This window comes from Plasmodium inui (assembly GCF_000524495.1).
Source record: "Plasmodium inui San Antonio 1 unplaced genomic scaffold supercont1.9, whole genome shotgun sequence".
NCBI classification, from domain to species: domain Eukaryota; phylum Apicomplexa; class Aconoidasida; order Haemosporida; family Plasmodiidae; genus Plasmodium; species Plasmodium inui.
In genome coordinates, this window is record NW_008481843.1 from 492,070 (window position 1) to 505,194 (window position 13,125).

Consider the following 13,125-nt stretch of genomic DNA (forward strand, 5'->3'; position numbering starts at 1 on the left):
GGAAGAATAAAATTCAAAGAGACCCCATCAAAAGGGGGAATATACATACAATAGTTCCTTTGGGTAGGTACCAATAAACATGTCACGCCGAAACGGATGCGGTAAGGAGTGCATTCATTATCGATAAGGAACACCTCAATACTAAGTGGGAAGCAAATGTGTGGTGACCATTTCCTTTCAGAAATTTATCGTTAAATGTGGGAAAATTGTTTTTCTTTTTTTTTTTTTTTTTTCTCTCATTCGCAGTAGTGCATAACGTTTACATATGCACTTGAATCAAGCACGCCATTATCCTAAATGGATCTTTCAATTTTAGACAACTCGCTTCCTTTTAGCCTTTTTTCGTCCACAATTTGTTCGTTAAAAGTGGCATAATATTTGTCAGCTCTATACTTTTATGGGCTAAACTCCCCTTTTTTTTGTCCTTCACATGGCGATGATCACTACACCAAAATTATTACTTCACCGGGATCATATCATACGGGTTCATCCTAGCAGACATGAAGGAAAGTGCTGCACTTTCGCTGTGCATACCCATGTGCTCAATTTTTTCCTGCCATGGGAAGAAGGGCGTCCCTTTGATATACAGTTCACTGATACATATTTATATTTATCAGTTTTGTGCTCATATATGGGGGCTTTTCTTTACCTTCCTGTTATTCTTTTTTTTTTTCTTTCTTTTTTTTGGAACACGCAGTATGGGGGTGTTTTTACCCATTCAGCAGAGTCATTGCTTAGGTACCTATTTGTCAGCAGATAGCAGATTAAACCTGATGAAACGGGCGCCAAATTTGAATTGCCTACTCGAAGTCAGCATTTAAAGTGCGCTTAGTAGGAAGTTCTCCCCATTTCATAGTGCTCCAAGAAAGAAAAAAAAAAAAAAAATACAAAAGATAAAACGGCCAAATATTAGTACATACAAAAAAAGGAAAAGGCACACTTAACTGATACATGAACGGCTGGCGAATGAGCAGGGAGAACGTACATTGGCTCGATTACGCGGGAAGGGGAAAAGGATATTTACAAGACGAAAAAGGAACCTCTTCTCTTTCTTATTTATGCATTTTCTGGTAGTTTCTTTTGTTACACTATTGCCAGAAATGATGCTTCAATATGGAACGTTTGGCATTGCATGGGTGGCACCGCGCGTACAAATGTGGCACCTAATTTGTTTGCAAAAAAGTATAGAAAGGAAGTACAAAAACAAAGGAAAAAGGGGATAGACACAAAATTAGAGGTGATGAATGCCATGGGGATATTTTCTCCTTTTGGGAAAAAAACGCCCATGTCGTACGAAATGATCAGCGGTGAAGAAATGCACCTGCTGGGATGCACCCTGGTTCGTTTCACAGCTCCACAGTTTACCAAAAATTCGGATCGCCACCGTTGTAGCTGCGTCCTTTGTTGCTGCGCCCATCGTCGCTGCGTCTATCGTAGCTTCGTCCGTCGTCACTATCTCCGTCGTCACTATCTCCGTCGTCGCTATCTCCGTCGTCTTCGTCGTCATGTTTATCTCTGCTCTTCCATTTTCTTCGTTCCTCTCGCATGAGCCTCATTTCATTACTATATTCGATGACCAAGAAGGCCAATGTGCGGCCCCATTTTACCCTGTTTTCCAACATAGCCTTTTTCCACAATGTTCTACAGCTCTCCAAGCAAAACTCATAGTGGATAACCCACACGCGGGGGTCCCTTCTTATAAATATATCGAAATATTTTTTACTTATTTGCTCCAGCACTGCCAGATCCTTCATAAGATTCTTCCTACACTCCGCCCAGTATTCCACTCGAGTGTCCTCAGGAATGTTATGTGTGTTTGCTACATTTATAAACCACCTGTTCATTTTATACATCATTCTGTAGTAGCATCTGTTTAGGAAAATGATAAAGTAGTAGTACCCGATGAAGGCTTTCCGTAAGCTTATATCGAACGCTATATAAGTTACCTTTTTTAAAATTTCTTTGTTCGATAAGCTTTGGGAAAGATCCCAGAGAGTACATCCAAATGGGGGTCTACCATCGCTTTTGAATTTTTCCAGAATGTGTTGATTTACTTGACACACTGAAGCATCCTTTTCGTGTTGAAGTTTCATTTTGTTTCCATTTCGATAGACATCTATTTCCTGCATTCTATTATATGCTTTGCATTTGTCGCAAAGCTTGTTTTTATCCACGGGGTCTAACTCATATCCTTCTATTCTATTCGCATGGTCTTCGGATGTAATTTTCCTTTCATATGCATCTCCACGGTTATAGTTGCTCCCTCTGCGATGGTGGTCCTTGGGTTCGTCCATGTCATTATCGCGGGTTTGGTATTCATCGGAGTGGTGGTTCCTTGGTTCTGTATAACACGCCAGATAAACCGACAGCTCGGAGAGGCTCCTTCCGCGAGGCGCCGATTGGGGGCAACACAGTGCGTTCTAAAAGGAGAGGAAAAAAGAAAGCGAGGGGAAAGGGAAATTATCGGTCATTCCCGTAGTCGGCCCTTGGGGTAGTCACACAATCAGTCGCGCAACGGAGAAGGACGTCTGTCCCACTATGCTTCAAGGCAGACATACCAGCATCAGGGCGCCAAAGAGGGTGCCCAACAGGGTACCGTTCCACTTGGACACTCCAACCATTTCGATGTTACCACATGTTGAGGTTTAGAATACTTCTGTAGGTATACCTACGGTAAGGTATTCTTTCTAAAATGAACGCAAGGTACTTAAAAGTGGCAGTACAATTCAGATTCTCAATTTAGGAAAAATATGACTAAAAAATAAAAATTGAAATCAAATTGGTATTATGAAGAGCATACAAAAATTACATTTTCTTTTCTCCTTTTTGATGCAAAAAAAAAAAAAAATTGATTCTAATATGACCGTAAAAGAGGAGATTAATTCTTTAGTCAAGTTAGAGAGAGAGAAACAAAAAAAATACCATTTTGACGTGTTTTTTATCTAAGCGAAGAGAACCGTGGACTAAAAAAACGACAAACGGGTTAGTGCAGAGGTGCTACATATACTTAGTTGAGTGGGTACAACAAAAAAAAATATTCTACAACCTGAAGAAAGGTACTAATTCTAAATGCACCGTAGTGAAGAACCCCCCATTTGTGAATTAAAGAAATATGTTTTTTTTGGACGAATAAATAGACTCATCATGCCCTAAAAAAAAAAAAAAGGAAATGTGGCGAAGATGCTACATGCTGTTTGTAACCTTATCCATTTATCCATAATCTGAGAGAAACCCGCTCTGTGATTATAGCAATGAAAACAACAGATTAGCTTAAATAGGTACAAAAAAAAATATATTTTTTATATTAAAATAGATATAAAAGAGACCTGCTGTTTCTTCCTATTTTTTTTAAATATTAATTTAGTATAAACTCCGACAAGAACGAGGGATTTAACTTTTTTTTTTTTTTTTTTGTCACTAGTCCATAGCACAAAAATGGGGAACATCTAAATTAGGGGTTGATAAAAAGGAAAAAAACATGCTGTTCGAGGTGTGTTTCCATTTAGGATCATTGCTTCCCGCCCATATCATTTCACCTTAGCAGTGCGCCTTTCATCATTGCGGCAGCGTAGGTATGTCTTGCCCTTATTAAGAAAGACATGAATTTTATCACTATCATGCATTGTCATATTGAGGTCAGTAAAAGTGACCCATCGTTGCGGTGACCTATATAAAGATGTCTCCTCCAAAATGACCCTTTTTAAAAAACAATCGGACGGACAAAATGTGTTCTTCAATATAAAAGAGCAGTGCCTGGAAGTATTCCTAGCTACCACGTAGCTTTAATTATAAAATTCATTGCAATGAAGGGGGAAAATTAAAGCCTATTGTGGTGATATATAATTATAAAAATTGGAGTGTATCCTCTCCCCTCCTTTGTGTAGTTTACCTGGCTAAACATGTAAAAAATGGACAATCATTTTTTCATCGGCGTGGTTATTATTTTATGTAAAAAATACCTCATCGATATTTTCATTTTCCGATATGTACATTTGTGTCATATAAGTTTGGTAGTTCATATGTTTTGGTTTGACGTATATGCATACTATGCCTTTTTAAAAAAAAAAATGTAAGAAATTTTTTTTTCCTTATTTTTTTCTTTTACCAAACTGGACAAATTCGAAGCGGTAGAAAACTGGTTCTATCACCATCTTCACTGTTATATTACACATGGGGTGCATTTTTCCCCTTCATTTTATACATTTTTTGGATAATCTGCGGCCTCGTGAAAATTGGTAAAGAAGTACCTTTGGAACGAGAATGAGAGAGCAAAAAAGGGGCAAAAATGAGAACATCGGACCTCCGCCTTTTTGCGAACAAAATGTAACTTCATTTCTTCATTTCTTAATTTATATTTTGGCGTTTATCTGGCCCCTTCGATGTGCCTTTTTTCACCTTATCCTAATGATTGTGCGACAATTTAGAAAGTTTCATTGAGCATAGAATAAAATATATGCCGTAATGGTCAATTCGGCTCAAACGGCATAAAACAGGATTTGTCAAAAGGAGGGAAAAATGCGAAAACGCTCTTCCTATCTGTAACCTTTTTTTTTATGTACAAAAAGAAAGTGACTCTCACCACAGCGCGAATTCAATGTCCCTATAAAAACATATAAAAAAGGAAATCGAAAGTAGAACAACTCGCTTCTGGGTCTGCTTCCGCTTCTGCCTCTTCTTCTGCTCCTTTTGCAAAATCGTCAAGTGTTAGTCGCAAAAAAAGTTTACAAGAATGATTACGAAGAGGAGCAAACGAATTTATCCATAGTATAGTCGACCACGAAATTGATTAATTAAAAAAAAAAAAAAATGAGTCAACTAAATTCTGAAATGGCGAAATAGGCCATGTTTAGTTTTAAAACCAAATCAATTTAAAAAAAAAGTAACCCATACAACAGGGCAAATAGAATATATTTTTCTTAAACTGTTTAATGCGGCCACAATTTAGGAGGTACGTAATGTATATATATACACGTTGGAATAGACAGAAAAAAAAAAAAAAGAAAAACTGACCTTGATAAGGAGCAGCGCCCCGATAAACAGCAGTGCTCTGATAAAGAGAATCCCTATGATAATTATTTCTTAACTGTTGCTCTGGATCAATAACAGGATTCAAATTGTTTGCAAACGGTTGATGAAAAACGAATGTTTTTCTCCCCCCCTTGTGAATTCCTCCTTATAGCATCTTTCTTTTTTCTGATTTTTCTTTTTTACCCTTTTAAAAAGGGAACATTTAAGGAGATGTTTTTAAAAAAGGACCACTTCATAAAAAGGAGAATTTCTAAAAGGACTAAGTGCCCTCACCGTTTAGCGCAACTGAATAATTATACCCTCCCTTTCATAAGAGAACCCCCTTTTGTCCATTATGAAGGTTTTTTTCTTTTTCTAAATTGCAAGACCTCCTTTGTCTTATATATTTCCCAATAATTAGCCACAATGACAAACGTTGTGAACGTAAAGACGTCCGCCTTCTCCAGGAGGAACACCATCTAACTGTTGATCGTTCTGCTCGGCCTTTTCTATTCGGTAAAGCGAACACCTCAGCCACGTTGGCAGTATTAACAAGCGCACTTTTCACTCCCGTTACGATGCTCTCATTCGACTTTGCTAAACACACACGTAAGCAACCTGTGCAATTATACTGGCCCCTTTTTTTTGCTAACCCTCACAGAACGTCGTTCCTGTAACGAAAGAGAGTTTCTCCCTTCTTCTGCGCGAAAGAAAATTGCAAAGACAGTTAACCGAAGCCAACGCAAGTGAAGTCGGTCCCGTTAAAAATGCAGTTCACGGTGATAAAAATGAAAAGGATATTATAGGAAAAGCAGCTAAAAAACTCCCCAAGGGATGCACCGAGCCAGATATCAACAAGGATTCAAAGAAAGAAGCATTGTTAAATAACGTGGACATCTCCGGAAAAGTTCGACTAAGTCAAAAGGAAGCATTCATCGCATGTTACCATTCCTTTAATTGTATGAAGATAGATTACTATAAAATGATTGAGTATTTAAAAAAGTGGTTTTATAAGCGTACCTTAAAATGTGGAATACCGAACGAGACGGTGATTAATCTCTGGGAAGGATACAGCACGGGACTATTTGATGATCTGAATGAGATGGAAGAATTCTGCATCGAAAGCATCTACGATTTTGTAGAAAATGCAACGAGTGGAAGCCTCACCAGGGCCGAATATGATGAATTCACTAATAACCTTAGAAATATATGCAGACGTTTCACAAAAATAACGGAAAAGAAATTGTAAGGCTTAATGAGTGATAATTTGAAGATACTTAAAAGGGAGGTTAGTGCACATAGAATGGGGAGGCATAACTGTGGGAGTAGTAGCATGGTGGAGGAATCTTTCTTGGAGCAACATAGGCCCCGGTGCAGGATGAAACGGCAGAAGGAGCAGGAGGAGGAAGAGGAGAAGAAGATGAAGACGCTTTAATAAAGCAAAAGGAAGCCATGTCCCAGGAAATGCAAGATCTAGCGGAACTAATCCACGAGGAAGTGGAGCTAATTGATGAGGAAGGGAAGCTAATCGAAGTGGTGGGGGAGCAACTCAAAGCGGAACGGAAGCAAAGAGAAAAGGAACGTAAATCAAACGTAAAGGGGAAGAAGCCAAGTGCAAAAGGGAAAAATCCAGACGAAAAGAGGAAAAGAAGACAAAACTAAAGGAAAAGAAGACAAAACTAAAGGAAAAGAAGACGAAACGAAGGGAAAAGAAGTCGATCTTAAAAGAAGACAAACCGGATGGAAAAGAGACGAAGCAAGATTGAAAGAAAATATAAGACAAACAAAACGCAAAAGAAAAGCAAAGCTAACCAAGCCAAACCAACCAAAACTAAGCCAACCAAAGCAAAACAAAGCGATTAAACCAAACTACACAGAAAGGAAAGTTCCTCCCACGTTTATTCTCATCTAGACTGAAAATCCAAAGGCAGAATTTTCCATTTTACCGTAAGCATGATTGTGCTTAAAACGCTAGTGTTTGTTTTTTCTCTCTCTCTCTTTTTTTTTTTTCTCTTTTTTTTCTTTTTTTTTTATGTTTTTTCCTTTTCTTCTATTTGTTCTATTCATTGTTATTCTTAATTTTACGCGGATAGTAATTTTTTTAGTAGTTTTCTGTAGAATATTTAATTTTCCTTTGATTCCTTCTTGTTTATGGCAGTGTGCAAATCGATCTCAGCCACAACGCACCATTTGATTTCCCCTTTAATAATAGAAGCAACTAAAAATGCTTTGAAGGGGGAACTTTTCGCCATTTGCAGAAAGATACGCCGCTCTCAGCTCTTCTGCTTCCTCCGCTTCTGGACTGGGGTGTCGTGCCTCCAAATGTGCATGCACATGCTGTGTGCATGTTTATGTGTGTGTTTGCTCGTTATGTTGTATAAATACTTGACACGCAACTTGCGGGCAACGTTCTGATTGCTCAAAAAGGAAAAAGGCTATTCATTTGTTTACTTTAGAGGCGTACAATTTGTGTCCTCACGATGGATTTTCTGAGTCACTGTAAAGGTGTACGACAATTTTGCCCCCTTTTTTGATGCACATACTCAGTATGCTTCCATCGTTCTCCCCGCTGCTCGCTTGACATTCTTTGCAGTGCACCCATTTGAGAAAGAATAGGGGAGTCCTTATTCGCGCATGACGTAGTAAGATTGACCAAGTTCGTCACACCGCTTCTGTTAGTTCAGGAGAGTAAAAAGGGCCCCGCATGGGGATACGCAACATAACAGGGAAGTGGCAGCATGCGCTCTTAGCTACCGTGAGATCAGTTCCAACTTACCAGGGAAGACATTCACCTTAGGGGGGACTTATCCACTCAGTCGCCCTTACCTAAATGGTCATCTTGTGAAAAATTGCACCCATCTCGCCAGAGAAGGAAAAGAAGACAACCAAGAAAAACAAAGAAAAACAAAAAAAAACAAAAAAAAATAAGAAAAAACATCATTTCACCACAGTGGCATCATCGCGGGGCCAAAAAAGCAAGTATTTAAAACGAAAAAAGGGATCACTATTTAGGAAAACCTTAACTACTGCTCCGCCACGATTTCGATTGTTAACCCTCATCCTGATGCCGTGCAGTTGAACGCGGCACTAGTGTGTATGGAAAAGTGAATCCCTAATTTGGTAGGCACATCCTCACGCATTTGGCAACACTAATTTCAATAATGCCTCTTTTTATGTTAGCGCTAAAAAGGGAGGGATCAATATGCATAGGGGTCACACATTTTGTAACCCATTCAGGTTGTTCCCACAGAGTTAATACGAGAAAGGGAGAGCTATCTATAGAAATAGTACAATGAATTATTTCCCCTTTTCATTCGTACATAAAAGAACGTAACTCCTTGTTCGGAACAATTAAAGTCTCCATTGATCGTCTGTGTAACACTTAAAAATTAGTTACGCGTTTTATGACGTGAACTTAGCCTTACGCGGGGCGTTACAACCATGGTGAGCATTTAGCAAAAGGGAAAAATTGATCCATTAAAGAATTCCAAGAAAAATATAACCTGCTTGCTTGCATGAAGAACTTGTTTTACTTGTTTTCCTTCTTTATTTATGAAGCTAATGGCACATTTGTTAAATAAAAAAAAAGGAAAAGTGGAAAATATCGATAAAATTAAAAAAAAGGCGATCGACACTCGCGAAGGGATAGGACAGGAGCCCCGCCGAAGTTCAGGAATTAGAACACAATCCCTCCCTCTCCGTGCGATCTCCGGTCCGAGAGAATTGTTGGGTATCGAACCTTCATCGATCCACTTTGAAGTATCAGTGAATCACCACCGAGCTATGCCGACCGTTAGATTATTAGTGAAATAAAAAGTGTATAGGTAAACATGAGTGCATATAAAAAAGAAAAAATTCTGCCCAATCGGGAATTATCCGCTCAGTGGAACATTCATGTGCGCAGAGAAATTCACCGGGATTATATTTGTCCTTGTTTAATCCCATTATGGATTTCCATCCTTTTAAAAAAAATTGCACACATATACTGATAAAGCACGCATTGCGAATTCGAAGTTCTTGTGGTGGCGCCTCGCTGATGATCCAGCTTGCATATCCTAAGGGAATACAATGGGAAAAGGGCATCCCCACATGATGAAAAAAAAAAAAAAAAAAGAAAAAAGAAAGAGTGAAATTATCATAAGATAAGGTGAACATTTTAATCTTGCAAAAAATGAATGAAAGGAATGGAAATGAAAATTTTTCTGTTGAAATTAAAAGAGTTCTGTTCTCCCTCCCTCGGCAATCGCATGGGCTGGTGGGGTAGGCATGCTCATTCTTCCAACCCGAGGTTTCGAACCTGTATTATTAACCTGAATCGTCGCGCACCCCTCCGCAGGAAGGGAAATGATAATGAAGTGTTCCCACGAACAATACACCCACTACGTCAATATACATATCAGTAAACAAAAAAAAAGCATTACATCCGTGAATAAGGCCAGGAAGGTAAAAAAGGGGAAAAAATGGTATGTCATAAGGTTATATTACGACTAAAAGTACTAACTTCTTTTTCGGAAAAAGAAAAAAAAAACTATAAACATAAAAATTAGGCTCACGTATATAATTAGTGTGATTCCATCCCAAAGATTGAGCCAGCGAGCTAGGCATTATTTACCTCTGGTGAAACACCTCCTATTCGAACGGTTCAATGGATCAAACCATTGATCCTCATGTCAGTATATGCGTACCTTTCGCCTCCGCTGCTCTCAATAAATAATGATAGGTGCAAAACGGGGCATACTCATATATAATTGGGGCAAGTAAAAAAAAAAAAATCACCTCCAGAATTGCGGAAAAATACAATGCTACGACTAAAAGAAGTTCAAATGTTTGCTTTAATATTAATGCTCATTCTTATGCAACTTTCATGCGATCCTTTCTTCTGTTTTGAAAAAAGGTAAAAAGAGATTTTTATAATATAATACACAATATATAATAAGGTGGTGGTGAACCTTTCCCCGAAGAGAGTGCCAGTGGGTCGGGTCGGCGTGTTTCGTCTCTATCTGATGAACTCCCAACTCCCCAAGTGTTCTCCTCCGAGGAATCGAACCGTTGAGTGTTCACATCAAGATCCACATGCCTTGCCGCTGTGCAGGTATCACCAGAAATATATGAGCGCAACAGGAACCATACTCATATGTGCTCATGTCGAAGAAGGAAAAAAAAAAAAAATAATAAAAAAATAACACAAATGAAGGGCAAAAGGAGTGAAATATTTAAAGAAAAATTTTCACTCTTTTTTTAAGTATGTACAAGCACTGAGTGTTTTTTTATTTTTTCCCTTTTATCGTGCCCACTTTAACATTTTGGAAAATCGACCCTTGCACGGGGAAAATATTTTTTATTAAACACTTTAGCCCCAACTAAGATTCCCCGCATTTATTGGCACAATAAAGTCACACAAAATGGTGTAAAAAACGTTAAATATGAAGAGACTTATATAAGATCCAATAAACATGTTTTCTCTCTTCAAAGTTAAAAAAAAAGAACCGTTTCGACAGTAGCGAAGGGATAGGACAGGATCCCCGCCGAAGTTCAGGAATCAGAACACAACCCTTCCCTCTCCGTACGATCTCCAGTCCGAGAGAATTGTTGGGTATCGGACCTTCATCGATCCACTTTGAAGTATCAGTGAATCACCACAGAGCTACTGCCGATGGTAAAAATGTTACTGCAATTAAAGGTCTCCTTTAAAAAAAGAGGCCATGCACAAAAAAAAAAAAAAAAATTTAACGAAATGACGCTGTTATTCTTAAGAAAAAAAAACAAAACTGACCAACTTACGCATTGAAAAGATGAATGCTGCTCGTAAAAATTTGTGTAAAATGTTAAGTGAATTTTTACGCGTTATGATTTGCCTTTCACTAAATGACATAAATTGATTTTCAAAACACTTCCTATATATAGAATGTGGAAAATATTCCTATATGGGAAAATAGAACAAAATGACAATCATGCAAAATGTATACTGACGAACAGGCGGCAAATTATGGGGGCACACAAAAATGTACGTTTGGTCTTCCCCAATTGTATCCCATCTCCCTGTCCTTTTACAGGACACACAAGGGGAATTCATTATACGGACGCGTTAACTTGAAGTAATGCGAAAAGTCATAATATGTGGATGATAAAAAAAAAAAAAAACAGAAAAATGCCTACTAACATGTGCATATATGGAAAAAAAAAAAACTATATTCCCCTTTTCGCTAACACACATTTCAATACTCGCATGACTTCATTGTTACCTTATAATAGACGCAACTTTTCTCATCTGGTGCAATTGAATAATCTGTAGAAATCCTTGCAAGAACGTCAGGCAGGTTGTATTTCGGCGAACTCAAAAGAGATGGTGGTCGCATAAAAAATATATAACCTCACGCAGTTTTATGCACTTCTAAAAAAAAAAAAAAAAATAAATGAAAATTCCTACTCGAGCATACACATCTGTGTATCTACGCCAATACGCATTTATGGATGCATCTTTAATTTATCCCTCCGGCATGCTCGCTTTTTATCAAACTGTATCGATTCAGTAACAACGAATTTGTCCTATGAATACAAATGGGTAGAGTCCCAATCCATACTTCTACATACATGCTGCGGAGAACATTAATGTAGGCACTTTTCCGCTTTACCCAAATGTAACTCTCTGAAAAGATATTTCAAAATCGAAATATGAAAAAGACATTCCATTAATTGAACACCGTTGCGCGGTCAAAACTGGTAAGCAGAAAAGATAGATCTTTGGGAGGGGTTCCTTCTTTCATTACATAAATGACGAAAAATGATAGTTGAATACAAGGGAGGAATACACCTCAGGATAAGTTACGATGCGATTAAATGATCAGCAGTGTGTCTGTATATCCTTATGTACCTAGGTATATTATGTGAAATAAAATAAGAGAGAAGAGCGGTAATCAATTTTTGTGCATTAACGGAGGGCTACACTTCTCCACGAAAGCATATTCTGATTAATTCCGCAAATAATCCTCAACGATGCATCGGACATGGAAGGGGTATTTTAATTTTCCCGTTTTGTTGCTAATGTAAGTGTGCATGCGCCAGCGGCACGTAGATGCATGCACATCGGTACATACGTACTCATATCATTTCACCCAGGTAGATTATACATTTAGAAAAAATGGAGTGAATTTCATTTCTCGATTTGTCCCATTCTTTTCCATTCAGCATACCTGCGTTCTTCCAATAAACTCCACCGTTACATTTTGTGTGTCCATTCTTTTTAACGTGTTATATTTTTGCGGAATGGAGAATTTCGACTGACCTTTTGAGGAAGACCAAATGAGGATCCTCGAATACACCTAAGCGTGTAGCTACACATATGCTTCTATGCGTGTACATACACCTGTGTCCACTGCTTTGCACTTCTTTCCACCGTGTGTGTAACACACAAGAAGAACTCCGGTGACTAAGTTGAATAGTTTAGTTTTTCTGTCGTCGCGTATCGCTACCAAAATATGGCATTTTTAAGAATACACGGCTGATCAGCGGAGTGTAAATTTCTTGCACCTTAGAAAGGATATATTTTCCTGGGCTGAGCATCCTCTGTGCATGCATGGCACCCCAGTCGTGCCTACTCCAGATCGAAGCAGAGTTAACCGTCATTTGGGATAGGTAAATGGGTGGGAACAGATATATACACATGTGTGAACATTTTAACGCGTTACGATGCCATGCAATCGTTTTTCCTACCACTCCAAGGACTTGACGAATTCTTATTTTGGCGAGCGAGGTGGGAGAATTTCCCATGCTTATAAAAAATAAACGAGAAAGAAAATTAGCCCCTTCCACGGTTTCTTTATATTTATCTCCTTTGTCATGTGTAAATACGTTTTATTTTATTTATTTATTTTTTCTTCTGTTTTGGGAATTTTGCTCTTACAGAATGAAATGTTTGTTTATTTCATTTTATTTTGTTTACATAGAAAAGGTTCCTTCAACTTTGCTACTTCAAACAAATGGGGGTGAATAACTTTAACATTTAGTCTTTCCAAATGTGTGGTGCAGTGTTTTTTTTTTCCCCCGCGAAGTGAAAACATTTCCACCGGATTGAGGTCGATCAGATTGAGGCCGTGGAGTTAAGGTCCTCCAGATTGAGAC

General features: G+C 38.2%; 4 protein-coding genes across 4 annotated transcripts; 3 read left to right on the forward strand and 1 right to left on the reverse strand.

Annotated features, from left to right (window-relative positions):
- Positions 1 to 1,361: 1,361 nt before the first annotated feature.
- Positions 1,362 to 2,621, reverse strand: C922_02593 (hypothetical protein; the record flags this gene model as incomplete). Its single annotated transcript, XM_008818192.1, has 2 exons — positions 1,362 to 2,420; positions 2,559 to 2,621. The coding sequence occupies 2 exons, from the start codon at positions 2,619 to 2,621 to the stop codon at positions 1,362 to 1,364; spliced, it is 1,122 nt and encodes a 373-aa protein (XP_008816414.1).
- A 2,812-nt stretch (positions 2,622 to 5,433) lies between these two features.
- C922_02594 (hypothetical protein) lies at positions 5,434 to 6,256 on the forward strand (the record flags this gene model as incomplete). The annotated part of the gene is made up of 2 exons (XM_008818193.1): positions 5,434 to 5,451; positions 5,669 to 6,256. 2 exons carry the CDS (start codon positions 5,434 to 5,436, stop codon positions 6,254 to 6,256), a joined length of 606 nt encoding a protein of 201 aa, XP_008816415.1.
- Positions 6,257 to 6,262: 6 nt separating this feature from the next.
- On the forward strand, positions 6,263 to 6,442 carry C922_02595 (hypothetical protein; the record flags this gene model as incomplete). The annotated part of the gene is made up of 1 exon (XM_008818194.1): positions 6,263 to 6,442. One exon carries the CDS (start codon positions 6,263 to 6,265, stop codon positions 6,440 to 6,442), a length of 180 nt encoding a protein of 59 aa, XP_008816416.1.
- Positions 6,443 to 6,471: 29 nt separating this feature from the next.
- On the forward strand, positions 6,472 to 6,669 carry C922_02596 (hypothetical protein; the record flags this gene model as incomplete). The annotated part of the gene is made up of 1 exon (XM_008818195.1): positions 6,472 to 6,669. The coding sequence occupies one exon, from the start codon at positions 6,472 to 6,474 to the stop codon at positions 6,667 to 6,669; it is 198 nt and encodes a 65-aa protein (XP_008816417.1).
- Positions 6,670 to 13,125: the final 6,456 nt, after the last annotated feature.